We start from the raw sequence: 27,991 nt of genomic DNA, 5'->3' as shown, positions 1-27,991 counted from the left end.
AAAAAAAATAGCAATCCACAGTTTACAAATTATTTTTTAAAGTGGGTAAAAATAGAACTTTGTTGTGTTCAGTAGCAAGTTACATCTGAGAAAGACTTCTGCATCTGTGGCATTTTTCTGGTTTTTCTCAAGACGTTACCCCCCAGCCACTAGTGCCCCACATTCATTAATAGGACATGGTTTCAATGAAACTGAGGAAGAGGCTGCCATGCCAGTAACCTATATTTAGCTTTGAAACTCAGGCCACTGCCCCAGTCCACTGGAAACTCTCCATCATCCAGAACAAAGGTCGCAACCTCCAGTTGAAAAACACTATCATATGCCAAGGAGTGAAGAAGACCTTTCCCAAGAGTTTAATTGCTCCACTGTTTTGATATTAAGAAATTTTTAATTGTGAAGGCCTCTGCTCATTTTTCATTAAAGTATAAAGTCCAAGAAACAAACTGCCAGCATAAATGAGTAAAAAACAATCAGCAAATTCAATGTCCTAATATTCTCAGAGCCTGTATAAACTTTTTTTAAAAAAGATTTTATTTATTCATTTGACAAAGGTAGAGACAGCCAGTGAGAAAGGGAACACAAGCAGGGGGAATGAGAGAGGAAGAACCAGGCTCCAGGCGGAGGAGCCAGAACACCGGGATCACGCCCTGAGCTGAAGGCAGACACTTAACGACTAAGTCATGCAGGTGCCCCAAGAGCCTATATAAACTTTGAGCTATCCTTTCATACTACTAGAGGCTTCGTCAAGAAGCTAGCGTGAAGTACCCCGAAGAGAAAAGAGTAGTAAGAGTGGACCGGTGTGGTCCAGTATCAAAAAGAGTCATTCAGCATCTATATAATAATAAACTCAGATCATTTTAAATGGCCTAAGCCTGCCAAACTGTGCTGTCCAATACAGTAGTCACTAGCCTCCTGTAGCTATGCAAATTCAAGTTTGGATTAAAATTAAAAATTTAAGGGGTGCCTGGGTGGCACAGCGGTTGGGCGTCTGCCTTCAGCTCAGGGCGTGATCCCGGCGTTACTGGATCGAGCCCCACATCAGGCTCCTCCACTATGGGCCTGCTTCTTCCTCTCCCACTCCCCCTGCTTGTGTTCCCTCTCTCGCTGGCTGTCTCTATCTCTGTCAAATAAATAAATAAAAAATCTTTTAAAAAAATTAAAAATTTAAGAGCTACACCTAGCTAATGGCTACCATATTGGACAACAGATTTATGGAGCATTTCTGTCTTAGTCTGTTCAGGCTGTTATAACAATGCCATAGCATGGGTAGGTTATAAACAACAAATATTACTCATGGTTACAGAGGCTGGAAGTCCAAGATCAAGGTGCTGGCAGATTTTATCCGGTGAGGGTCATAGTGTCCTGGTTCATAGATGGCCGTCTTCTTGCTGTGTCCTCACACAGCAGAAGGGGTGAGGGACCTCTCTGGGGTCTGTTTTACAGAGACATTAATCCCATTCCTGAGGTTTCTACCCTCGTGACCTAATCACCTCCCAAAGGCCACCTCCAAATACCATCACACTGGGGGTCAGGATTTCAATATATGAATTCTGGGGGGACATAAGCATTCAGTCAATAGCAATTTCCATGACTGCAGGAAGTTCTATCGGACAGCGTGGCGCTCCAGACCTTCCTAAGCTCACACTGTTACACCAGTGCTTCTCAACTCTTCCTTCAGTTACCATTATCCAGAAACTTAAAAACAATGCCCAGAGATTCTAGTTGGTCTGGGATCAAATCTTGGCATAAGCATTTTCCAAAAGCTATTCATAGGATTCAAATATACAGCTGCAGTTGAAAATCGCTGAGTTCCTCTGTTGAAGTGAACCACTAAACCAAAAATTGAAGAGGTCAATGGATTAGTGCTGCTACTTATCATCTCAGTATTTCAGAAACTATAATCACATCTCCTAGAAAGTGAGGAAGGTTCAAACCAAAATAAAGAAAAACTGGACAGTCAGGCCAATTCTGTGGGATGAAACTTTAAGTTGACCGCCTAATGAACACCAACTTTAGCTGGAAGAAAAACAGCCCAATTGTCATTGTTAGTCTTGCATACTGAACGACTATTCTGAAGTTAATTTGAGTTTTTAAAAGGTAGTTTGTAATTTATTAATGTTAATATCCAAGGAAGCTCTTCCTTATGTTTTTAAATTTAGTTTACAAATCTTACCACTGTAAATCTTATAAATTTTAGAAATCATGGTTCTTTAAAATTTGGTCTTATTTATACTGTCACTTGATTAAATACCTTCCAATTTTTTATTCCCCTTTATACCACATTTATAAATTTACTGCATACAGCTGCCTCCTTTGGTATCTAGTAAGTACTTTCAAGAAATCAAGAAAGTCTTACATATCTAATAAACTTAACTTCTAAGTGTGGTGATTCTTAAGTTCTCTTTAATGTTTCAACACTATAGATAACTTTGTGGGAATTGTACTTAAAAGTCTAATAGGCTGACCTCTTACTCCAATAGGTCAAGTGTTCTTAAACAGAATAATTACCTACATTAAAAAACACTTCTGGGGCGCCTGTGTGGCGCAGTCATTGAGCGTCTGCCTTCGGATCAGGGCATGGTCCCAGCGTTGTGGGATCGAGCCCCACATCAGGCTCCTCTGCTATGAGCTTACTTCTTCCTCTCCCACTCCCCCTGCTTGTGTTCCCTCTCTCGCTGGCTGTCTCTATCTCTGTCAAATAAATAAAAAATCTTTAGAAAAAACAAAAACAAAACAAAACTTCTGTACAAATTCTAAAATCTTTCTGGAGTTAAAAGCTTCTTACCTACTAAGAAAACAGTTATGTCCTACCAAACAATTTTGGGTGATGCCTCCCCAAGTGAATGTTTTTATCTGCCTTGCCTTCTCAACTTATTGTGGTTCCTTGATGAGCAGAGGTTTTGGTTGGAACACACCTTGTCTGAGACACTGATTTAACATTCTGAGCCTTACTTATATTCATTGAATCAAAAAAAAAAAAAAGTAAGCTTATTTGCCCAAGATAACGAGTCATATCTTTACCTTTTTCCAAGTCAGGTTAGAATCTTTGGCTCTTACACCCACAAACGGCTACAACAATGAACAAATATTTAGGTTGTGCATTTCTTAATCCTTTAGAACATATAACTGTCCTTTATATCAAATCTAGGCACCTTTGAACTTGGCAGAATCCTTCACATTCTGTCTTGTAGGACAATCAACTCTTGAAGATACTAACAGATACTTAATTGACACTGAATCTCTCTCACGGCTTTGTCTGACTATGTGGTCACAATTTCCAAGCATATTCTGTTGACAGGGTTTTGTTTTGTTTGTTTTTGTTTGTGTTTTTTTACCCCTCAAATAGCTAACTGGAAGCCTCCCCATACACATTTCTATTGAAGACATTATGAGAACACAGCTTTGCCCGATCTGTTGGAGTTCCTAGCTCTGCCCTTCACTACATGTGTAAACTTGGGCCAGTTATGTAACTGTTTAGACCCTCAGTTTCTTCTTCTATGAAACAAGGTAATATTCCCTCCACACCTGGCTATTGTGAGACTACAATGAGTGAAAGCACTTAAAGCACCAAGAATAGTGCCTGATATGTCATAAGCATTCATTATATGCCATAAGTTCCTTTTTTCATAGATACCCTTGATTTCAGGGATCAAAATAGGCTTTACACAGTGTGATGGGAATTATAAAGTTCAGTCCATTTAGGCATATGGATATCACAGTATTGTCAGAGAGGCTCTCATCATCCTCTGTAGCTACTCTCAAAAGTCAGTAAGTCAGATAGCCTTTCCGGCAATTAAGGTTTTGTTACCTTCTCTTCACTCACCAAATAAATCTTTATTGAGGTCTACTGTATTAAAAACAACAGCAACAACACTGTCTTGAGCCTTAACAGATTAGAAAGAAGAGAAGCAGTTGGGAATTGGGCTAAACTTCATGGAGAAGATAGTTTTGACCAGAGCCTCAAAAGACACCATAGACTTTCAATATGTAGAAATTGAGAGAAGACATTCCAGGTAAAGAAAGCAGTGTGGGCACAGGCAAGAAGAGAAAACACGTGGCATTTGGAAAGACCAGCTAGAAGTCCCGTGTGGATAGAAAGTTAGCTATAATGTGTGGGGGTTAGTGACTGGGAGAGATGACCTGTGATGGTAGCTTGGAACCAACACCAGGAAGATTTGGAATCCCAAGCTAGGGAATCTGGATGTCAGCCATTTCTGATAGAAAACCAATTCAAGTGCTTGTAATTAGCAAAAAAAAAAAAAAAAAAATGGTGATGAGATAAATAGGAGGAAACTAGTTCTTTCTTACATTACCATTTACCCATTAGCCTTAGTAGAGGAAAACTTCAATGGTCTGGTTCTCTGGACAGGTAATTTTTGATGGGGACAATAAAGAGAACTAGCAAAGGTTGAAAAGTTTGGGACAGTTTTCAGTAAGTGTGGACACTGGGCAGCAGGGGGCAGCATGAGGGCACCTAAAAGAATGCATAGGGCTTTGCTTCTGCAATATTTCTTGACAACTATAAATTTACATAATATAGGCTACATATATTAATAATAACTTAGTATTCTGTTCCCCAAAATGAATAGAAATTAAAAGAGAAAAGAAAAGTAGCAGTCTGATGACAGAATGACATTGCTGTTTGAGAGCATAGAAATTAACAATTGTCTATGTATTATTTCCTTTCAGAGTTCATATAAATTTGAAAGTGTCTAAATTTCAATTGGAAAGCAATTGCTTTTCATTTGGAAAACTTTTATGGCTCTTAAAGATTTTACTTTTTTTTTTGAAGGATCCTTGTTAAGCTATACTGTGCTTCTCAGAGAAACTAGTAAAAAAAAAAAGAGAGAAAACACTTGAAAATAAAATTTTAGTTAAGTAATGAATAGAAATTTTATTACATATCCTATTTTACATACCAAGTATATGGAATTTTAAATTTTTTTATGCTTATGAAATTTTTGGACTTTCAAGTGAATTTTTTTATATATATCTAAAATTCGAGACTATCTACACTAAATTTCATTGTATTTTTCTGGTGAAATTTACCTCTTACTAACCTTTTCAAAAGTTTGGATGGTTCATGATATAAGAGTAGAAAATTAGAAATTTCCATGTAAATTTTTTTTTAGCTCTGGAATTTGCCATCGTGAATGCTACATTACACCCACCAGAAAATAGCTCTTTCTCTCATTGTATGAGGAAGATGTATAATACCGCTCATATCCTACACACAGAGAAACTTTCTCTTTGTTCCTTCATGATTTCTCTCAATGACATCACACGTGTTTAGGAGGTTGTGATCCCTGCATGGACCATCCTTCACGTGCTTTTTGTTCCCTCATTTCACCTTTCTGTATATGCTTCTTTCCATATATTGACAGAATATGTTACACATATCACTTTAAACGGCCACATAAATTGATGGCTGACTATTCCATGATTGTTGAATATCGATTTCCACCTTCATTAAAGAAAATCTGAAATGATGAACAAACTTTTGGTTTAAGGTAGTTTACCTGAGGGGCTCCTGGGTGGTGCAGTCAGTTAAGCACCTGACTCTTGGTTCGAGCTCAGTTTGTGATCTAAGGGCCGTGGTATCCAGCTCCGTGTTGGGCTCCATGCTCAGCACAGAATCTGCTTAAGATTCTCTCTCTCCTTCTCCCTCTGCCCCTCCTGCTTGTGCGCGCTCTCTCTCTCTAAAATAAATAAATCTAAAAAAAAGTTTACCTAAAAATTAGTTCTTAAATATCGTGAAAGGAAATGAAAACAAACGACTTTGTAAATTTATGGAGCATTTCCTGTATATTTTATTTCCATCGTTTGTAAATCTGAAAATATAAAAATAAAAAAAATTATTTAAAATGTTACCTTTCAAACCAGGATTACCAGGATATATGTACAGGACATGCCACATTTGTTTTTATAGGAACAAAGTTCATTAAGTGAAATAACATCTTTTTCTTTTGTATCTCACATGGTTCATAATACAATACTTGCACAGAGGCAGGGCCCAATAAATGAAACATTAGGAAAACTTATTAAAGTATACGTAACACAGTCTAGTTTTTTGATGTAAGATTTAAATGTACTCTTCATACTTTCATCATCCTTTTCAAATTGTTAAACTGGTTAAATTGTTACTCTTACTGTTCTGGTTGTTGCTATTTGGTATTTTTCCCAGTACCTGGATAATAGCATTGTGTTATTTTCTGAATTTATTACATAGAAATTCCCAGTGTTTTTCCAGTGAGAATTTCAGGCTAATTGCAGATCTTTTATCACCAGAATCTATTATTTTGATCATTTCTGCTTCAGCTTTTGTTTTTAAGTTTGTCTTTCTTTTGATATTAATTCTGACTCTTTATTTTCCAGTGTTAATGATACAAGCTACATGGATTTCTCAGATCACATTTGACCATATTTATGGCAAACCTGCTTTTACTAAGCATTCTCTAAGACCCTTTTGTTTAAGCATCAAGTGTTACTAATTACCAACTAAAAGAGCATTGTATCTCTGACTCAGTGAAATTACTCTCCCTAGGGCATAGCTTCCAGGACTCTATTTGCTCTAACACTCTTCATAGGGCTTTCTTTAATATGTAAATATGTAGCCAGGAAACACTAAAGGTGTTATTACTATAGAAACCATGCATCTCAAATTTAATTATCTTTTCTTAGCTTTTTACTTTTAAACATTTTTTGTATATCCTCATTTTTTTTTCCTACCAACTATTAGTAAAGGGGAGATATTCATAAAATTTGACAGTTGGAAAAGTTGGGAGGGATCATTAAGTCTTAGTCCTTTTTTTCAAAGTTGAGGAGACTGAGGCCAAGGGATTAAGATCAAGATCCTACAGCTAGATATGCCTGGGTGGCTCAGTGGGTTGAGCGTCTGCCTTCTGCATGAGTCATGATCCCAGGGTCCTTGGATCGAGTGCCGTATTGGGCTCCCTGCTTGGCTGGGAGTCTGCTCCTCTCCCTGACTGTTCTCTCTCTCCTTCTCTCTCTCTGACAAATAAATAAATAAGATTTTGAAGAAAAAATAAGATCATACAGCTAGCTGGTGGTAGAAGCAGAATTGGAACCTCTATCTTTTAACATAAAATGTTCATAAATAACCACTTGATACTGGTGAGATAGCCAAGCATGTGTTATTTTTTAATTCGTTGATGATTCAATTATAAAAATATAACATGGCTTAAAAACCTTTCCTTCCTGGGTCACCTGGGTGGCTCAGTTGGTTAAGCATCTGCTTTCAGTTCAGATCATGATCCCAGGGTCTTGGGAACGAGCCCCACATCAGGTTCCCTGCCCAGACAGGAGTCTGCTTCTCCCTCTCCCTCCGCCCCTCGCTCCTGCTCTCACTCTCACTCTCTCTCAAATAAAAAAATGAAATCTTTAAAATAGTTGAAGAAAGTTTTTAAAAACCTTTTTTTCTAAAAATAGTCTTAAAAACCCACATGATGGAGGCAATACTATTATAGTTACTCTTTTCCATACACTTAAAATTGTTTTTGTTTTTTATTCCTACTGAGAAATAACAAAATAGAATTTTAAGAAAGACCATTAGACAGAATATAGTTAAAATTACTCCTGAAGAACTATGATTTTTCAGGTAGACCATGAAAGTTTATTTGAAGAAGCACAACCCAAGAAAATAAAGGCAGGGAGTTCTATTAAGATGGAAGACTGGAACTAAATACTAAAGAGACACACACAATACTGTCGCCTACAAGCCTGATATAAAGTGTGTGTGTGTCCTATATGTGTACATGCTAGCATTTCTGTGAATGGAAGGATAAAAGAAAGGGTTTGAAAAATTGTCGAAGAAGGAATACTTCTTCATTCCCATAGCATTTCCTTCTTTTGAAGGTTTGGGTTTTGAGTATTTCTGTTCAAAGAAAAGAAGGACTGAACAGCTAGTGTAAACCTCGTTTAGCATTTATGTTTAAGTGAAGGTAATTAGGACCTGGTTAGCCTACTCAGGGGCAACCAACTTCCCACCCTATACTGACAAATATTCCTTAATCTTTCTTTGAGAAAAATGCTCAGCTTTTTTGTGAAATAGTATTATCTAAGAATACTTACTGAAATCTTACTACAATGACAGGCACTGAAGCTATTTTATAACATTTGTGGGATTAAACGAGAGAGTATATGTAAAGTGCCCAGCACAAGTAAGAACTCAGTAAATTTGGTTACCTGGTTTCTTTATCTATTCCAAACAATACTTGGAAGTATGAACTATCTCCATGCTACAGAGGAAAAAACTGCAATTCATAGACGTTAATCATTTTATTTAAGTGTACAGAGCTACAAAACCCAAATCATGTCTGACTCTACTCTGGAGCTAGTGTTTTTAACCACTACGTTTTAGCCATTTGTTTTCTTAGCATGTCATCTGCTAAAAACCTGGAATGCTGCTTTTAAAATGAGGGAAATTAGAGAGCAGAGAAATTCAGGAAAAAAACACATTTTTATTGATTTTCTGTTCTTAATAAGGTGGTGATGAGGAAGCGACAATTTTCAGAAAAATACATTAAAATTATAAAAATTTATAATTGTAAAAGTTCTAATACAGGTACATGTCTTATCTTAGAATAATTCAGTTATGATAGATTTTTTAAACTTCTATTTTGGGCTAGACATTCTTTAGAATAATTGAAAAAAATATGGCCAGATAAATTAGAAGGGTGAAAAAAGATTATTGAAAAATAAATAAAATGGGTGAATCTCGGTGTCATGTTAAAGATTTCCCATTTACGGCAATGTCGAAAGCACTCTAGTCTCGCAGTGAAATCTGTGATCAACTGCGTGATTTGGATAGGTCACAGATTTTCTCTTCCAGTGTGTTCTTTTGGGGCATGTATACGTACGCCTTTCCTAACCACTGTGGTGAAACTGAAATAATATATTCTTCCTTAATATTTGTATTTGTGTTTGCAGCTGTCAAAAGATTTTTCGCTATATTATCTCATTTGTTCATCAGAGTGGCGTAAGAGAGAAGAAAACAAGTATTCTTTAGACTAAGTATATGAGATACTTAAGGCTCAGAAATGAAATCGCTTTTGGGGCCCCTGGGTGGCTCAGTCGTTAAGCGGCTGCCTTCGGCCCAGGGCTTAATCCCAGGGTCCTGGGATCGAGCCCTACATCGGGCTCCCTGCTCCGCTGGGAAGCCTGCTTCTTCCTCTCCCGCTCCTCCTGCTTGTGTTCCCTCTCTCGCTGGCTGTCTCTCTCTGTCAAATAAATAAATAAAATCTTAAAAAAAAAAAGAAATTAAATCACTTTTGTAGGGTCGTACTGCTGGTAAATGGTAGATACGGATGAGCACTGGGCTCTTCAAAGCCAGTGTTCCTCTCACTGCACCTTGTTTCTACTTTGAATGCAGAATGTTACTTATCATTTGACTGTTCTTACTCAAAGCACTCACCCTAAGGGAAACAGTAGCAGCCTGTACATAGAGGCCCCAACCCCCTGGGGAGCTTGCTTGACCAGATTTGGAGATTGAGCAGTCCCTGGGCAGCCACCTGAGGAATCATTTGGCAACTGGGGGGGGGGGGGGCGCGTACCAGAGCTCCTTGTGGATTTAAACATAAGAATGTTACAAAGCTACTAAAGAGAAACCAAAAAAAAAAAAAATTCTAGAAGATGGGTATAATGTTTTGTATAAATTAGTTATATATGTGTGTCTGTGTATATGTATGTACACTCAAATATAGTCTTTGGTTTCATTTGAGGACATTTTTAGCCTGGTTTTGTTTTGTTGCCTTAGCTAAGAGTTTTGAAAGCCTTTACAGTTAATATTGTTTTATACTGTATATATGGTTGGGGGGGGCTCAGAAAAATAAAATGATCTGTGGGATAAAATAGGATTAAAATGTCCTTTAAAAATAGTTCATGTTTATTGAGCATTATTTTTGTGTCAGGTTGATGATAAACTCTTTGCATTAATGATTTTATTGAATCAAGGTATCAACCTGCATGATAGATTCTGTTGATTCCTATTTTATGGATGGAGAAACTGAAGCTCCAAGAGCTTAAGTTAAAATAAGAATCTGAATCAAAGTGGTTCACTATGTTCTTCTTAATAGAGAAACTTTTGGAAAGAAACATAGCTAAACAATTTCGTGAATTTGGTATTAATACCAAATATATTGCTATCAATCTGCTTAATTCTGTGTTGGTTAGAATTCTGTTCAGTTTTACACTTAAATGTCTTATTTTGCACTGTGTTTAACAGTATAAAAATCTTAACTGGTAATAAGGAGTACTTTGGATTTATAAGATCTTTATGCTTCTTCCAAAGTTCACATGTCAGGCTTCTTAAGCAATTAAATGAAAAACTTGATTAGAAAATCTTTCATTTCCTTGTATTGCCTAGATTAGAATTTCCCAAAGTGTGCTTTTATAGAATTAAAGGTAATAATTAATAGTACATAGTAAGGGATTGCAAGGTTAGACAAATTTGAAAAATACTGTGATAAGCATTAGTAAGTAGATTACTTTTCTGTCAGGACTTGTCCTGATACTATGCCTTGTGAGCCCATACATATTTTTAAAAGAAAGATATAGTAGACAGTATTTTTCTAACTTACTGGTTTTATATGTAACTTTTTATGTACCTCATCTCAGAATGTAACCTCTGGGATTAATGTTTTATGGATCATACTTTTTTAAAATGCTAAACTAATATCTGGGAAGAAATACTTACATTTTAGACCTTAAATATTGATATTTAAGATATTGAAGACCTGTATTTTGCCATCAACTCAGAATGACAGTAAAATTGTCAACCTTCATTTGTGTAGACTTGGCACTATTGTTATTTAAAGAAAGGCAGGGGTGCCTGGTCGCTCAGTCAGTTGAGCATCCTGCTTTTGATTTCAGCTCAGGTCGTGATCTGAGGGTGCTGGGATCCAGCCCTGAGTGGGGCTCCGTTCTCACCCTCTCCCTCTCTGTCTGCCCCTCCCCCTGCTTGCGTGCATGTGTACATGAGCGCACACTCTCTCCCTCCCTCAAATAAATAAATCTTTAAAAAATAAAAAATAGGGCAACCCTCTTGGGTTCCCTCCCTCCTCTGGAGCTTTGTACTATCTTTTTGCTATCTCTCAATAAACCTTGCTTTGCTGCCCACCAAAATAAATGAATGAATGAATAAATAATACAAATTAAAAATAAGCAAAGAACAGCAGATATTTGTTCTGTGCCTTAAGCCATGAAAATTCAAACCCACTGTTTACTTTAAATGTTCTATTAAGGCAATATGTGTTCTTTATAATAAAGAAAAGTCAGTACATTCCATAAACGTCCCTGAAGAGGGCATGCTTAAGTGAATCATGGTATATACATAGGATAAGTATCTGTTAAAAAAATAATCTTATATAAATATTTAATGAGGTGAGAATATTCTCAGATTTATTTAGAAGCGAGGACCACAAAACAATATTCAGGATTATTCCAATATTACAAAATAAACAAATGAAAAATAAAAGAAAACCCAGGAAAGACTGGAAGACACAAAAACATCAAAATGTTAACTTGATTATAAAGAAATCAGTTAAACCCAAAATTTAATATCCAAGTACATGTTCTACCACAGTGCACCTGTGTTGTTTTTTGGCTGCTGAGTCTAGTGTTTGGGAAACTTAATTCAGAAGAAATCTTCAGATCTGGATATGACGTATATCCTTATCACTAACTCATTTAAATAAATTGGCTTACTTTTGTTTACTAGTTTCTGCAACTTTAAAGATGGTAGATATGTTTTACTTCCTCCTATAACCAGGATTTTGTTGTGAAATAATGGAATGCATTCTCTTTTAATACGTCTAATATGGGAGGTGCTGATGATGTTAGCTACTCTGTCTCTGGCTATGTCCTGAAGCTAAGCTGATTCTTGGCCTTGAGGTGCTCTCACTTGGGTGGGCAAGTAACAACACAAGTATCACAGAAAAGTACTGGGAAATCACTTCAAAATTTTACTTGGCTTGGGCTTGCCTGGTAAATGATTAATTAACATGCTTCAGGCACCACTCAGCGAATGCCTCCTCCAATTCATGTCTCCACTCACCAGAGTGTATTTTCCGCCCATGGCGTCCTCTCGAAGTCTACTTGCTGTGATCTCCAGTGACAACCTCCGTCTTTTTGGCCCCCCTTATTGACCTTTTTGGCCCTCCTTGAAATAGTGACCTCATCTGGCTTCTCCCAGCCTCTTGTCCCTCCTCTGTTCTTTCCCTGGCTTTTGTCCCTCTCCTAGATGTTGGTATTCCTCCGACTTTATTCTCCATGTCCTCCTCTTCTCACTCCATCAATCATTCTTCACACCTATAATCTCACTCCTTGGGGCTGAAATTATTCACTTTCCCTTCCCTATTCTGGAAGAGAGGAGAAACTGGATTTAGAGTGCTTATCTAAGTAATTGGCACAAAGGTTACTCACAGTATCATAAAGAAGAATAGAATGAAAGTAAAACTTTAAATTTCAACAATCCTAATTTATTAGGTAATAGGGAAGATAATCCTGTGCCCCAAGTTTCAAAAGGAAAATGATTTACTTCCTGTAACTCACAAAAGTCTCTCTTGAAAGCCCTCTTCCCTGTCAATCTTTTTTTGTCTACCACACACTAATTTGATTTATTAACTTCCAACATAAAATTCTACTTCGTTAACAGTTTTTCTCTTATTTCTCCAAGTTTCATTTCTTCACCCCATGTACCATTTATACCATAGTGATTTGTATATGTTGCTTAGTAAAATTAGTGCCAAAAGTATAGCATATTTTATGTGCTCAGACTGTAAGGCACCTAAAGGTTACTACCTTCCCTTTCCCTCCCTCTCTCTCCCTTTTCCTCCTCCTCCCCTTGGCCCTTTCCTCTGGTCTCTCCCAACTCTCTTTGTACCTTGGACTAACTAATACCTGGGCTATACACAGTACTCTGTCAGTAAGTGCCAGTCATTGGATTAAATGGGTTAGTAGTAAATTAACAAAATTCAATTTAGATAAATACTACCAAATATTTTTTAATATTTATGGTTTAGTTCTTCAATTTTCCTTGTTTTCTCAGACTTTTATTCCCCTGGCAAATTAATTGTTGGAATGTATGACATTCCTCTAAAGTAATAGTTATTGTTCAAATTTCAAATGATTTCTTGCTTATGACTCCCACCTATGCATCCAACTGCATCAGAGTCTAGTAGGATCCTCATTAAAATAATGCCATACAGGTCTCATCAACTGCCTACCAGGATTGGAGGAGGGGGAGATCAGATGATGTATGGGACCTGGGAATTAAGGAATCCAAGTCCTAAAAATGGATAAACTTACCTAATCACCTTTTTTGTTTCCGGGGGTATGGACTAAATTTTGGCAAAATCCTTTCTGTGTTCAAAAGTAGATTTTCTATAAATTTAGAATTTTATATTATACAATAAGATGTATTATGTTTCATTATCTATGTATTATATTTCATTATCTTTTTAATTTTTAAATTTCAATACTGTTGGCACCATTTTGTGAATTTTAAAAAATATTCTAATTCACTCTCAAACAGGCCCAATTTGTTTGTGTTTTTTTTCTTTTTCTTTCCTTTTGCAGTTAAAGTTTGTATTGGAGATGAAGGTAAACTGAAATAACTTTGAGTCCATCCTGCTACAGTTTGCTAAGAATAATAATCTGCCCTTTATTCTTTTAAGGTAGAGATAAATTATTTCTGGATATATTCTGAATATTTTATATCAAACCTAGACCTTAAATATTGCATACAGAATTCCATGTATAAATCAACTCTGTAAAGAAAATTAGTTCAGATATTGTTTCTTTGACACCCTATTAAATATATTGCAATATTTAATTTCCAATATTTCCTAGGGGGGAAACACATCATGAAAGTATTTCTAGTTTTTATTTTCCTAAATGTTATGTTGGAAGAATTCTTTGATGCCATTTCTTTATATAGCTTATCATGAAAATAAAAAGGTTAAGAAAAATGATAACTTGAAGTAAAAATGTATTAAGTCAGTATTTAGTGCTTTTGCACAGTGCTGTCAATTATAGCACTGTATCACTGTCTCATGATGAGATCATTATCCATTCACACATTTTAAAGAAATTAATTTCATATTTTTCCAATTAAATGTAAAGGCAATATATCACTTCATTATTAGCTCTGTGAGGTTATATAGGGATCATGTCTTATTTATCATTGTTCTCCAGCACAAACTGCTTTACCTAGTTCTTAGTAAACACACAATCAATATTTGTTGAAGCCTTGAAGGAATGAAGAATCTAGACTCCTGCTAGCAAAACTGGGATCATGATTTTTTAAATCTTATTGTCCCATCAAAGAGAGTTTAACTTCTTTGGATCACTATCCATTCTTGCCCTCCTTCCTTCCTGCCTGAGGAAGACAGGTCTAAAGTTAATCCATTTACATGAGTCTTTGCTTTCAGTGTACAAACATGCCCACATCTCTCCCACCTTCAAAAACAACAAAATCTGTGACCCAAATAGCTCCCCCTTTGTCTCTGCCTTTCCTCCCTTCATTGCCAAGCCTCTTGAAAGGGTAGCCCATATTCAACATCTCTCTTTCCTCACTTCTAGCTCACTCCTCACTTCACTTTATAATCTGGTTCTGGGTGCTTCACTCTGGAATCAGACACTAGGGATTTCAATGTCACCATTGCCTCTCGCCAACTTTGTAACCACGGGCAGGTCTTGCAACCTCTCTAACATTAGGACAGATCTCATAGGACTCTCATGAAAATTAAATGAGATCATGCATTTAAAATGTACTTCTGCATTGCCTGGCACATAGTAAATCACTTACTGATTGAAAATGTAACAGGAGTTAGAGATGAGAAGAAATGGTGTAGGCTTAAGAAGAATTATTTTGAGTTCACCTAATCTCTCACTCTTCAGATTAGGAAATTAGAACCTAGAGAGATTAGTCAAAATTTCATGGAGGACATGATATTTAGTTGGATTTTGAAGGATAATAACAATAGTTTACAACTACTGAAGGTTTATTCTGGGTCAGAGACCATTCTAAATATTTACATCAATTGTTTTATTGAATCTTCAAAACATTTCTGTGAGGTGGCATTTCGGTAGCTAGAAATGTAGTCAGTCTGAAGCTGGACGGGGAGAATAGAGAGAAAGGAATGAATGAAAATCTGGAGGCAGGAAAGACATGCTGATTTCTAAAGATGGTGATGAGACTTAGGAGCCAGAGTGAAGAGCTTGTCTTAGGCAATAATGGGAAATTATGTTAGACAGAGTTAGTCAAAGTTATTGAGGTGCTCTAACATACATACCAAAAAAAAAAAAAAGGTTTTATCTAATGGACAAAATAAAGAGCAGATATAAATAAGCGACGTGGGGAGGGGAGGACACATATGGAATGGGGATGTAGGCACACTGATTTGGTGGCATGCACTATGAAGCCCTGAAGGGCAGTTTGTACTGTGTTCTTCATATCCCCAGGAACCAAAGCTTCTTCCAGCCATTATTGGTTACCACTAGCCACTATGAGAGTACCTGCAGTTTCCTGTAAAGTAGGTGGTTAATAATATTTTATTAAGGGAAGGCATGAATAAAGGATGAATTGGATTGGAGGCAGTTTCTAGGCTGGAAGTGATGAGAGCTGGGACTATGGTTGAGACGATGGCAATGGAAATAAGGAACGAATCCTGGGTACAATTTCCAAGAATAAATAATAAGACTTGGGCACATATTGGACATGAACTAAAATTCAGAACCATATTTCAGGTTTATTATATATAGCAAACAGCAGTGCCAAAGCAGTTGCATTTCACACATTCTTTGTTGTTTTCAGCATAAGTTCTGTATTTGGTACAAACTGAAATGAAGCACATTTCAGCATGATGATATTATCAAGTAATTATTATCACCATTAAAACTTTATCTCTTTACTTTCTACCCCTACTCCCTCAACCCAAGTTCTTACCGGTTTTACCATATACCTGGTTGTCAGGAGTCAGGAGTCTCCTGAACTCTGGCCAGGTAAACCTTCTCATCTTCACACACCAGCCAGTTGCCTCCTCTCACTGTTTTGTTCATACAGTTCCTTTCTCCCATGAATACCCTTTCTTCTACCAGTTCATTGCCATTGCCAACTGGAATAGTAGTCATCCTTCACAACCAAATCACACGCTATCTTCTCCATGTTGTCTGATCAGCCCAGCTGGAACTGACTTTTCCTTCCGAACTCCCATAGCACTGTACTTCACCATACTGCCTTGAAACTGGTCATTTGGTTAACTGGGTATCCCTTGATCAGAATCTTACTTGTATTCCCTGCATTGAAACCTGAACCTTTATTGCTGCACTCCTGCCGGTTAGGAGGGAGGGAAGTGAATTGAATTATGAGGCTTGGGACTCCAGCCTTTAGGTCCTTGGGAAACCAGTGCGACTGGGAGTCAGAAATCCAGGGCATTGAGGTGGATGGAGAATTGATGCAAAAAGAAAATGTCTCTCAGCAGGCATATTATCTGCAAAAAGCATATCTCCAAACCTGCCATGGAGGATGATTCTAGAATTTCTAGTGAACAAGGAACTGATTTGTACAGTGCCCATTAGGGATGTAGAAAATATTATCTACAAGCGTTATTTTAATGCAGTTTATATATATATATATATTTGTTATATATTTGTTTCCTTGGTGGTTCACTTATAACTTAAGACCCTATTTTGTTCTATAAAATTTTTAGTCCATAAAGTCTATAAAGACTTTCCTGTATGAAGTCTTTAGTAAAATCAACAGAATTCTACTTTAAGGATTTTCAGAAATCTAGTATTGCAGGCAGGAGAGAACTACTATACTAATACTGAGCCAGAACTCTTAAACCTGCCGAAATAGGTGTCTGTTCCACAGTATGGTTGGCAATTCTTGAGGCTCCCAGAATATGACATGGGCTCTCGTGGCTGCCTTTGCACATGCTGCTTCCCTTGCCTAATATACTTTTCTTCTTTTCATTTTTTGGCAAGGTTAACTCATATTTATCCTACACAATTTTGCCTCAGATATCATCTCCTCCAAAAAACCTTCCCTGAATGCTCTCATTAGAGCCGGTGCCTTTGGACTGCATGCCACTCCTGCCTGTTCCCACAATAGCCTGTGCTTTCATCACAACACTTATTTCAGGTGTGGCAGTTGTCATCTACAGGTCCTTTCCACGAGCTCTGTGGGTGACAATCAGCAGCATACTTAGAAGGCCAAAGGACACAGTAAATGTTTGCTCATTGAATAAATGCACAGTCTTAGTATAGGAAATGTAGATGAAAGTCCCTCTGCCTCACAGAGGGAAGTTGCCAGTATTAGAGTTTGAGGGTAATTTTTGAGAACTGCAATCTGTGCGCTCCTTGTCTTCTCCCCACCTGGAAGATAGCAGTTTGCCTATGTGCCTTAAGCAAGTAACAGTTCCTATCCAACCCGGTATTTAAGAATAGTGACTATTTTTACTATGTAGCCCCCAGGGAGAAAAGCAGACTTATAGAACATTTTTGTATCTCAGTAAATGTTTGAAATTTTGCTGGCCAACCTACTAAACCCACCCCGACAGTCTCTGGATTTTTAAAATATCCCACTGAAAAGAGCTTTCTAGATACCAATTTTCATGTGGTTATTAATCGATCACATCCATCTAAATCTCTATAATAATACACTTCCCCCCCCTTTTTTTTCTTTCGCAGGACCACTACATATCTTTACATAATTCAATTTTAGAAAGTTTTTCAGAAAACAAATGGTAAGTGTGAACCCATGGCTATTTTGAAGCAGCGTTTTCTTTCAGTAAAAACNCTTTTTTTTCTTTCGCAGGACCACTACATATCTTTACATAATTCAATTTTAGAGAGTTTTTCAGAAAACAAATGGTAAGTGTGAACCCATGGCTATTTTGAAGCAGCGTTTTCTTTCAGTAAAAACAAAATCATGAGCTACATATAACAAAATGGCTCTAAAATTTTGAAGTAGGTCTTTAAATTTTTTTCCCTTAGGGTTACAGTGTCCAATAATAACTCCTTTTGCTTCGATTACAATAAAAGAGTGAATATGGGTAGATAAAATGCAAGATTAAACAAACAAACAAACAAACAAAAACCCCACCTACTTTGGAGCAGAGTAGGATGTCTACCGTTTTTATTAAGCCCAATGGATGGGAACTGACCAATGATTTGTGGCGGAGCCTGTCAAATATTATAATCCAGAGTTTCATTAGACGTAAAAATAATCGCTGGTAAAGTTCACCCAAAGTAGCATTTTGCCCCTAATTCCGTCTGTATTTTTGTTTTAAAGGTCTAAAAAGCCGTGATAACTAAGACATGCATTCACCCACTGAATTTGCCGTCGGTGCGCTGTGCCTCTTGAGCGCCCCTCCTAAGCCCCACCAAGGGCGGCTTTGGCCCCCCGGCGTCTCCCCCGCCCCTCGCGCCGGCAGCTGGCGGGGGTGACAGGTGCCGATCCCGCCTACCCCGGGGCAATAGCACCACCCCGCAATTCTCCCGCCGTTGCCTTTCGCAAAGCCGGCGTGCGGGTGGAGATAGTTTGCCTGCACCTTCACCTGTCAGAAAACGGCGCTGGGAGGGAGCGAGCGTGAGAAAGTGAGCGCGTGCCCGAGAGGGAGAGGAGGATCGAGGAGCCGGCTCCCGGCGTCCGAGCGCCCAGTCTGCCCCGTCCCGCCCGTCCGCCTCCGGGCCCGCAGAGGGTGGGGGCCGCGGGCAGCGAAGCCGGCGGGCGCCGGGGGTTGGCGGGACGCGCGCTCCGTGCCGGCGCCCGGCCTCGAGCCCGCGCTCCCCCCCCCGCGTGCCCGCGCCGCTGCGCGATGCAGTGTGGGGAATGGCTGGGGTTGGCTGAAGAGCGCACAGTGGAGTTTTAATGTCCGCCATGTTGGCCATGGCGTATTGAAGAGAGCGAGCGAGAGAGGAGCGGAGCGGCACAGCCTCCCACCCTCCCGGCTGGTGTTAGTGCCCGGACGGCGGGCTCTGCGCTCCGCCCCTCAAGTCCCCGGCAGCGGTAGGCAAGTGGGGACCGAACCCCCGGTTCTCCATGATCCCGCTGGCCGGGGCCGTTTCCCCAGAGCGGAGAGGTATCTGCTGCGCCTGAGATGAGTAAACTGTCGTTTCGGGCGCGGGCGCTAGACGCCTCGAAGCCGCTGCCGGTTTTCCGCTGTGAGGATCTGCCCGACCTGCACGAATACGCCTCGATAAACCGGGCCGTGCCGCAGATGCCCACCGGAATGGAGAAGGAAGAGGAGTCGGTACGTGTTAACTCCCCTGTCCGACCCAGCGCCAGGCCCCGCTCCCTCTGCTGCCTGCGGCGGCGGCGGAGCAGCATACCCACACAAAATGGCCGCCATCTTCTCTTCGCCGCCGACTCTCAGTCGCCGGCTGGGCCTTTACCCCGCCTCCCCCGGCCTCGACCCCCGGCCGCCGCGGCCCGGCGGGGCCTCCTCTAAGGCCACCCGCCGACCCCGGCCACTTGTACCCGGGTCCCGCGGAGTTCGGGAGCCCGAAAGGCACAAAGGGGTCACGTGACGAAGCTGCCGGCAGCCATTTTGTGGTCTTAGTTCTTGGGTTGGGCCTTGTGCATCCGGAGAGGGGAACGGGGTGGGTGGCGGTGGGGGTGCGGCGAGCCGGGAGCCGCGGAGGACCCGTCTGCAGCCCTCTCCACAGCCCGCTGGGTGGCGTTCTAGGGCCACCTCGGTCTTCGCGCGCTGCCGGCGCCGGGGAGCGCAGGTTCCTTGGCGCTGTGGGGGAATTTCACTTCCCGGTGGCCTGGAAAGGTGGCTGGGCTCAGTGGGGCCTGTAATGTTGACAGCACGTCTGTGAGGTTTATATTCCCTTCACCCCGTGCAACAGAATGTCGAGGGTACAGCGTGTTTGTCCGGATGACTGACTTTCATGGAAGATAAGACTTAATTTGTGTATCTTCTTTCGGGGACTTCTGCATTTATTCTTCCCCAGTTCTAATTAATCGGAGGGTAATAAACTATCCCTGACTTTTTCTTTGATCTTTGAGACTATGTTGCAGACTTATTTTGGAGTACGTAGCTCTTTTAAAGCCTGTAACTTTATTATTGCCTTTTTTTTTTTTTTAATAAAGTGTAAGTTCGACTTCTTTCTGGTTTCTCAACATAGGGGAAGAAAAGACCCAATTTAAGAAGATGTTATAGATCTAGATTTCGAAAGAGGTTCCTTCCTTATCGATAACCGAACTAAAGTTAAGTGAGTTCATTTACGGAAATCTTAACATTGAGATGTCTAAATCGGGTGGGTTTCAGTATTTAAACTGTTTACACCTAGTAGACATTTTGTCATAGCTATGGCTTTACCTTGTAGAAATGGGGTTCAGACACAAGGGTAATAGAATCTTCCTCTCATTTCCCCCAGATCCTTGACAGTATAACTTGATGACTTCTAATCCTAAGGAATTGCATACCTTGGTTTTCAGGTACAGCCATTTAAACAGGGTGCAGTGTTTTGACAGTTCAAGGAAATCAAGGAGTCGCTGGATTTGTGTGCTACAATTTTGTTGTGGAAAATTGTACTGTAATACTTCTATTTGGTACTGTAAGAATTTTAAATGTAGAAATTATGCTTTGTAATGTTGATTTTCAAAATAAAGCTGTTTAAACTGTTTGGGTTCTTTAACCTTTCCAAGTAATATAGTTGTGACAGTTGAATGTTACTTTTGAGAGTAGTGTTTTAAATCTAACTTTACAGATAAGCTAAGTGATAAGTGTATGTAGTAGTTGAGATTGTCTAGTGTAGTACTGACTTTTCAGCACTTATCTATGAGACAGAACCTCTTAATTTATTTTACATGTATCAACTTTAGAGTAGACTGGTGCCATTTGTTTATTTTTTAATAAGTGATTTGTTTTTAAAAATTAAAGTACTTGTGACTGCAGAATCTTGTCTTTTGGTTTTATTTTTGTTTCTGTTTGTAAGTTTTACAGATAATACTTTCAAGTTGGGGTGCTGGTGTTACACTGCCTTGGAATTTAATTTAATAGTTCTTGTTTTGCAGCCAGGGAAGGTGGGGAGAGCCTTGATAAAAGCAAGGTAGCACTACAGTACACTTTAGACATTTAGTTGAGTCTTGCTTCTGTGAATACTTCGGACAGTCCAAGAGCTACAACCTGAAATCAGAGCTGAGCTCATCTGAAGTATCAATACTTGTTAAATTTTACAGATAATTTTTGTTCACAGAAATAATTTTGACATTTTATAATGCAGTGGATGTCATTAGTTAGTAACATGTGGAATCTCTATTTCTGAGGGAGATGAGGGATTTTTTTTCTTCAGACTTCTTTTTCCATCATCTATTGAGAATTTGTTTCACTTTACCTACAACTGAAACTATGATCAGTGAAGCATAGAACTCAGGAATAGGTCTGAATACTAAATACTGAATTTAATAGAAGAATGTAAACAGTCCCAGGTAAAGTGCTGCTCTGCAGTCCTGGGTTCGTGCTGTTAGTAGTAATAAGCCATGTAAATCACAGTATTGAAAGTAGCATGTTACACAATATTGAAAATGTAGACTAAGCATAAAGGTAGTTAAATTCTGAACTAGCCTTACAAAAAGAAAACTTCTTGATAATTTGCCGAGGCAAATTATATATCAAATTATATATTTCTTAAAAAGGTGAATGGTTAAAACAAACTTTTGCTTTTGACTGATGCATTATTTATGGTGTCCCTTAGGTCAGAGTGCCCTAGAATCTGAATTGAGGGTCTAGTTAGAAAAAGTATAACGGTATGTTGATCATGAAAAATGGGGCAGACTTAAATGAGGACAGTTTTGTATACACCACCTGATGAAGAAAGCATTTCATGATCAAAATGTATCTGTAAAATTGTCATGTAAACTGTATCTGGTAATTGTTACCATATTTTGTGAATAACAAATTCTAGGTCTTAACACTGAGAAAATAAAACTTACTAATGTACTCCTATTTAACCGATTTTAATAATGTAAGTTGGACACAATGACTTAATTAGGCACGCCTCTTAATTTTTAAGAAACAACTTTAAGCAGAAATCCTCAAGTTCCCTGCCTAAAAATGACTTAACTCAATTTTAAAATTTATTTTTTTATTGCCGTAGGAATAAAAAATAACTCCAGATTGTAATAAATTGAAGGACTTGACGAGTTTTAGATGTTTAGGGATTAAATGTTTGAATTGATATACTGTAATACATTATAACTTGTTAAATCAAAAAAATAACTTTTTTTTTTTTTTTAAGTCTCCTTGCCCAGGGTGGAGCCCAACATGGGGCTTAAACTCACGACCCTGATATCAAGACATGAGCTGATGTCAAGAGTCACCCAGGGGCCCCCAGAAGTAATTTTCAAATAGGAAATCAATAGACTGTCAGCTCTAAAATGAGATAAATGAGTCCCTTTGGGGGTTAAAAAAGACAAAAGTTTAAGCAAGTTAAGAGGGCAGATGTTCCACCATTATAATACTTGAATATTTTTATTAAGATTATAATCTTAAATTTGAAATCTAGCTTTGAAGTTAGGAATGTTCAAATACTAAGTTTAGTGCTATGGTGTCACCTTTAATTGAAAAGGTAGCTTTTCTAAGATGTCAGTACTATTGATATGTTTTTATTAAAATTGATTTATGTTGGTTAAAATTGGAGCTTTACGTTAAATTATAATTTTCCCTTATGGATACTTACCCTTTAGGAAAGACATTCTGAAAACGCTGGTTTTAAAGTGATATTTAACAAGTTGGAGCTACCTGGTTCCTATAGTATAACATTTTCATTGGGATGTCTAGGGTGTTGTGGCTCCATTAGCAGTGGAGAGTTAACCTTTCTGCTCCTGTTACCTAGTCTGATTTGGGTGGGATATGTGATGTAATTGATATATTAATTGTATCACAGCCACGTTTGAGACTGTTAGAAGTAGGGTTTAGCCATTGCAATCCAACACCTTGTTTTAGTAGGGTTCTAACCAGACAGAAGGGTCTCCTACACCTGCCTTTCTCTCCTCTTAAAACTACCACCTTTCATTATTGGTCCTGTATACAATGTTATTAAACCCAAGTTAAGGACCATTCATAAAGTGGGCAGGTTTTTGTTTGTCTTTAATTAGGGGGAAATTGGAAATATGTACTTCTCTGATATGAGGAAAAATAGCCACTACATTTCAAAACTTAAAGTCTAGTTTTCCTATTTTATAAAAAATAAAATAACTTTAAATGATCAACTTAAAAGTTTGATTTCTCATTTTTTGAAAGAAACCAAGAATCTTTTTTTCTCTTTAAAATTGTATAAACTAAGAGCTTTTAGTCCTTGTATGTGGACCTGTAAAATTAATCTAGATTTCTCCCTTCTGTCTTGGAAGTGAAGTAAAATATTAGGAGCACAGTTAATTTTTTCAGATAGTTTGAATTAGAAATTTAGAGGTTTTTTGTCTTAAGTAGCAAATAGTCTATTTAGAATCAAAGATAATTGAAGAGAAGTAGTAAATTTTTATTTCTACCTTTCCAAGATTTTTTTTAATTTTTACATTTTATTTATTTTTTTTAAGTGAGCTGTACATGCAACATGGGGCTTGAAATTATGACCCCAAGATCAAGAGTCACACTCCACCGACTGAGCCAGCCAGGTGCCGCTCCCTACTAAGAAATTTTTAAATAGAAGTTTCTAAGCTGAGTTTCTAAGGATTATGCGGAAATGATCCTGAAAGTAATGAATTCCCATAGTACACCTATAAAATTTTGTGATGCTATGTTTTTTTAGGAGAAAAGTTCATATTTGTCATCAGTTTCTCAAAGTATTGGTAATGAGGTGGAGCAGAAACCTCAAGGTTAAGCATTACTTCTAGAAATTTCAAATGAAGTTATTTTGGTTTTATGTGTGTGACAATTACATAGACTTATTACTAGGAGAAGGATAATTGAAAAAAAGCTAACAGGCAACTCAGGAAGAAACTGTGTACTCTTAACTGCAAAAGGAACCTCTTGAAAACTGTAATTGCTAGGTGCCTAAAGAGCTTGTTTCGGTGTACTATTTGATATTTAAAATTTTGGATTAGTGACATTTATACTTAGACTTCATTTTCTTATAAAACAATAGTGATGACAACTGACAGGCGTACGTATCTAATCACGTTTTGTGAAAGCTTTGTGATCTGTAATGGAATTTGTGCTGAACTACCATTTCTTTTTCTTTTCTTTTTTTTTTTTTTTTTAAAGATTTTTTATTTATTTATTAGAGATAGAGACAGCCAGCGAGAGAGGGAACACAAGCAGGGGGAGTGGGAGAGGAAGAAGCAGGCTCATAGCTGAGGAGCCTGACGTGGGGCTCGATCCCATAACGCCGGGATCACGCCCTGAGCTGAAGGCAGACGCTTAACCGCTGTGCCACCCAGGCGCCCCATCCATTTCTTTTTCTTACTTAGCAGTACTTAATTAAAAGTACCATCTAAATGTAGGATAGCTTAAATTTTGTAAACAAGGAATAATAACCTGTGTTTACATGTTCAAGAGTTTGTGGTTAGATTGAATATTAAACCAACATCCCTAAAAACTAGGCTTTAGTTTGATATTTTGCATTCTACACCATGGGATGTGGTAGTAGTAAAGTTAAACAGATAAAAGATATATGTGTGTATGTACATACATACATAGCTAATGACAAGAGTTTTCTTTGTATATATAAAAATGTGGAGCCTGACTGTATGATTCAGTTTTCCTGAAAAGTTAGGGGTATTTGTTACCAACAGTTGGTTAAAACAGTAAGTTTAAAGCAGAAGATACCATGAAATGATAGTATAGTTTGTAATTCTGCTGCTTAATATAACCAACAAGGAAATGAGAATTTCATATTGTAATTTGAGAATAAAATTAGTTGTGAGTTTCTAAGTATAAAAGTGGTATGAAAATACGAAGTACTTCTAGAGACAAGGACTAGAGTATGTCTTTTACTTTTTAAAGTAATCTTTGGAATCCTTAAGGTGTGATTTACGTTAGTATTTTATAATACCTTTTCTGTAAGAGTATATCAATTTATTAGAAAATCAGATGTTTTCAATAAATTGCTGAAACTACTTTCAGTCACTTACTTGAAGCTAACTGTGTTGTCTTCAGCACATTTATAAATTGTGGCAAGTCTTTCTTGATCAAGTTTATTATGTAACTTAAAGCCTGTGATTATAGGTAGTGATTTTGAGCTCTTACAGTATTTCAAACATAGTGGAGACCCAGCTTTGTTCCTTTAAATATATATGAAGTGAATTTCTTCCACCATCCTCCCAGTGGTAGGTGGGTGAAAACAAAAACATGTTTTAATTAAATCTATGACCCATTATTTGAGTTGTAGCTGTGATGAATGGGGGTATAATCAGTTCTTTAAAAGATAAAACTCTTCCTCAATTATTTGTTGTTATGGAAGTTATCTATGAAAAGTTTGGTTCAGCTTCAGTTATGCATGTGGTGGCATAGTTGCTGAATTTTGCAACATATTAGTAAAGCAAATCATTTTGTTTGAATTTATTTCAGTGTAGCAAGTTCTAGCTTAAGAAGTAGGACATTGGCCTTAGTTAGAGTCAATCCAGAGGCAAAGATAATGTGAGGTTTAAAACATCCAGTGGATGGACAGACAGCCTCTCTGCTGTCCTGCCTGCTGCTTCCTGGCAGTGTATTCAATAAACTTCTGTCTCCTGTGAAAATATATGAAATCATCCCATGGATGGTTTACTAGAGTTTCAAATCCTTTTATATATTGGGATGAGTTATTTTCATAATTGTGGAATCACAAGTAGCAGTTGTCTATTCTCTGAGAAAATGTAGTTTGGCTTTTATGGCCTTTGACAAATCACTTAACCTTACTAAGTGAGCTTCAGTCTCCTGTGTCTGCGGTCTTCTGACTTACTCTCACGAGGTAGCTCCAAGGAGTGAATAAGGCAGGGTACGTAAAAATGCTGTATAGATGACTTCTGTTATTACCAAATACTAACTGAATGTTTAGAATAATGGCCTTTTTCTTGATTCTGAAAAACTACTACATTTACACATCCCTTGTATTTGGGGATTATCTGATATGAACGTGTTAGATGTGTTCTTTTTCTTGTAGAGTTGTATATAGTTGCAAAATGGGTGTCTTTAAATTTAGGTAGTAATTGGGAAAATCAACCTTGGACTCAAGGCTTCATCCAGGTTCCAACACTTGCGTGCATGCGTGCATGCATGCACCCACTCACCCAGGTTTTCTTAACTGCAAAATGAAGCAAGGCTATGATGATTTCCTGTTGTAATGAGTATATTATGTTACCAATAAATTTAAGTCTGTTTCCAGATGTGCTTTATGTGGTTATAGAATAGTCATTCAATCTTGAATTAGTTAATGATTTCATTTGCATATTATATAAACATAATTTACACAAAAATAAAGGTAGTCTGGGTGCTTGGATAATTGGTTCATTTTAGTCTAGGAAGGCTCACAAGTTATAAAGGATTTAAAGAATATAAATGGGTGTCACAGTCACAATGCTTTTATTGTTATGAGAATTTGAAATTGGAGGCAGAATCTCGTAGTGATGGTTGCACATTTGTTTTTTTACCTGTAGTGTAATGGAGGGTGAAGGGAAACAAAATATAATTATGGCTGTTTGGAAGTCTAAAGCAAGAATTTGATCATTATTCTAGTAGATAAGTGGAGATATTCGAGGTAAGGTATGTTGTGCAAAGACTGGGAAGATGGAGATAAATCCATTTGCCACTTTTGTGGCAAATATCTTGCGCGTTTGCTTTGAGGCAAGGACTGTTATAGGCCCTGTGGATACAACGCTGAACAAACGGTTCCTTTTTTCATCGATCTGACATTCTAGAATATAGTAGGCTCTATAGGGGCAGGAATTTTTGTCTAGCTTTATTTAACTGATGTGTTTTCAGCACCCAAAATAATGCCTGGCATGTAGTAAGGGTTTGATATTTGTTTAATTGAATGAATTGTAATGGGAAAACACACAAAAAAAACAGAAGGCAAATGAAAGTAAAAAATGTAACTTACGTGGCAGTGGAACAAGATGATTTCAGGTGGAAGGAGGAAGATCTAGTTTTCTTTGCACAGCTGGTCAAGGAACATTGGATCTGAAACTTGAATGGTGGGAATGAGCCAACCCTGTGAAGAAGATGTGGATGAAGAACATTCTAGGCAGAGAGACCCATAGATGTAGAGAGCCTGAAGTAGGAATAGAAGGCTAATATGACTAGGGCAAAGTGAAAAAAGGGTAGCGTAATATGAGACTGAGGACCAGGGATAGTCCGGGGTCGTATCTGGTATGGTATTAAAGGCTACTACAAGAAGTTTGTATTGTTTTGAAATGAAGTAAGCCATTAGAGAATTTCAGGCAAAGGAGTGACATGATATGAATAATCTTTTTAAGATTATTCGTGCCACCATGTGGAAGAATGAGCCATATTGGCAAGAATGAAAGTTGATAGTGACTTTGACTAGGGTGGTGGTAGTGGAGATGAAGAGAATTGGGTGGATTTGAGGTATATTTTGAAGGTAGAACCAGCAAAACTTGCTGGTGAATCTGACCGTACTAGATGAAGAGAAAGAATCAAGGATTAACTCCTGATTTTTATGTTAAGCACCTGGATAGATAGATGATTGGGCCACTTATTGAGACAGGGAAAATTGGAGGAGGGAGGATATTAAAAGAATGGATGTGTTTTGTTTGAAGTGCTTCTTGTCCGTATTTAACTGGATATGTAAGAACATAGTGCATTAGAACAGTCGGCATTAGAACTGTAAAATTTAGAAGTCATCGGTTGGTACTGTGAACTTGAAGGTCTTTGGGAGATAGATGGTTTTTAAAGCTGTGCCTTGGGGCTCAGCTAGGGGGTAGCTAATGTAGAAAAGTAGGAAGAAAACAAGGATCAAAGGGTCTCAAAAAAGAAGGACATTGGTTAACTATGTCCACTAAGAAGATGAGTAAGGGGAA

General features: G+C 38.0%; 1 protein-coding gene across 5 annotated transcripts in view; it reads left to right on the top strand.

Annotated features, from left to right (window-relative positions):
- Window positions 1–27,991, top strand: part of EPC1 (enhancer of polycomb homolog 1) — a 92,630-nt gene that overhangs the window by 6,825 nt on the left and 57,814 nt on the right. For 2 of the 5 annotated variants that reach the window (XM_011226496.3, XM_034644377.1), the window contains exon 1: window positions 19,087–19,277. The exons of 1 other annotated variant lie outside the window; for it this stretch is intronic. In XM_011226496.3, the coding sequence (XP_011224798.1) occupies window positions 19,125–19,277 (153 nt within the window). In that variant the 5' untranslated portion in view covers window positions 19,087–19,124. Of the gene's footprint in view, window positions 1–17,712; window positions 17,769–18,316; window positions 19,278–27,991 lie in introns of those variants that run through there. 2 more of the 5 variants (XM_034644376.1, XM_034644378.1) reach the window with 2 other exon arrangements.

The sequence above is a fragment of the Ailuropoda melanoleuca genome, chromosome 15 (genome assembly GCF_002007445.2).
Source record: "Ailuropoda melanoleuca isolate Jingjing chromosome 15, ASM200744v2, whole genome shotgun sequence".
Taxonomy (NCBI): Eukaryota; Metazoa; Chordata; class Mammalia; order Carnivora; family Ursidae; genus Ailuropoda; species Ailuropoda melanoleuca.
The sequence above is the reverse complement of the archived record's forward strand: the minus strand, read 5'-3'. Positions and strand labels throughout refer to the sequence as shown.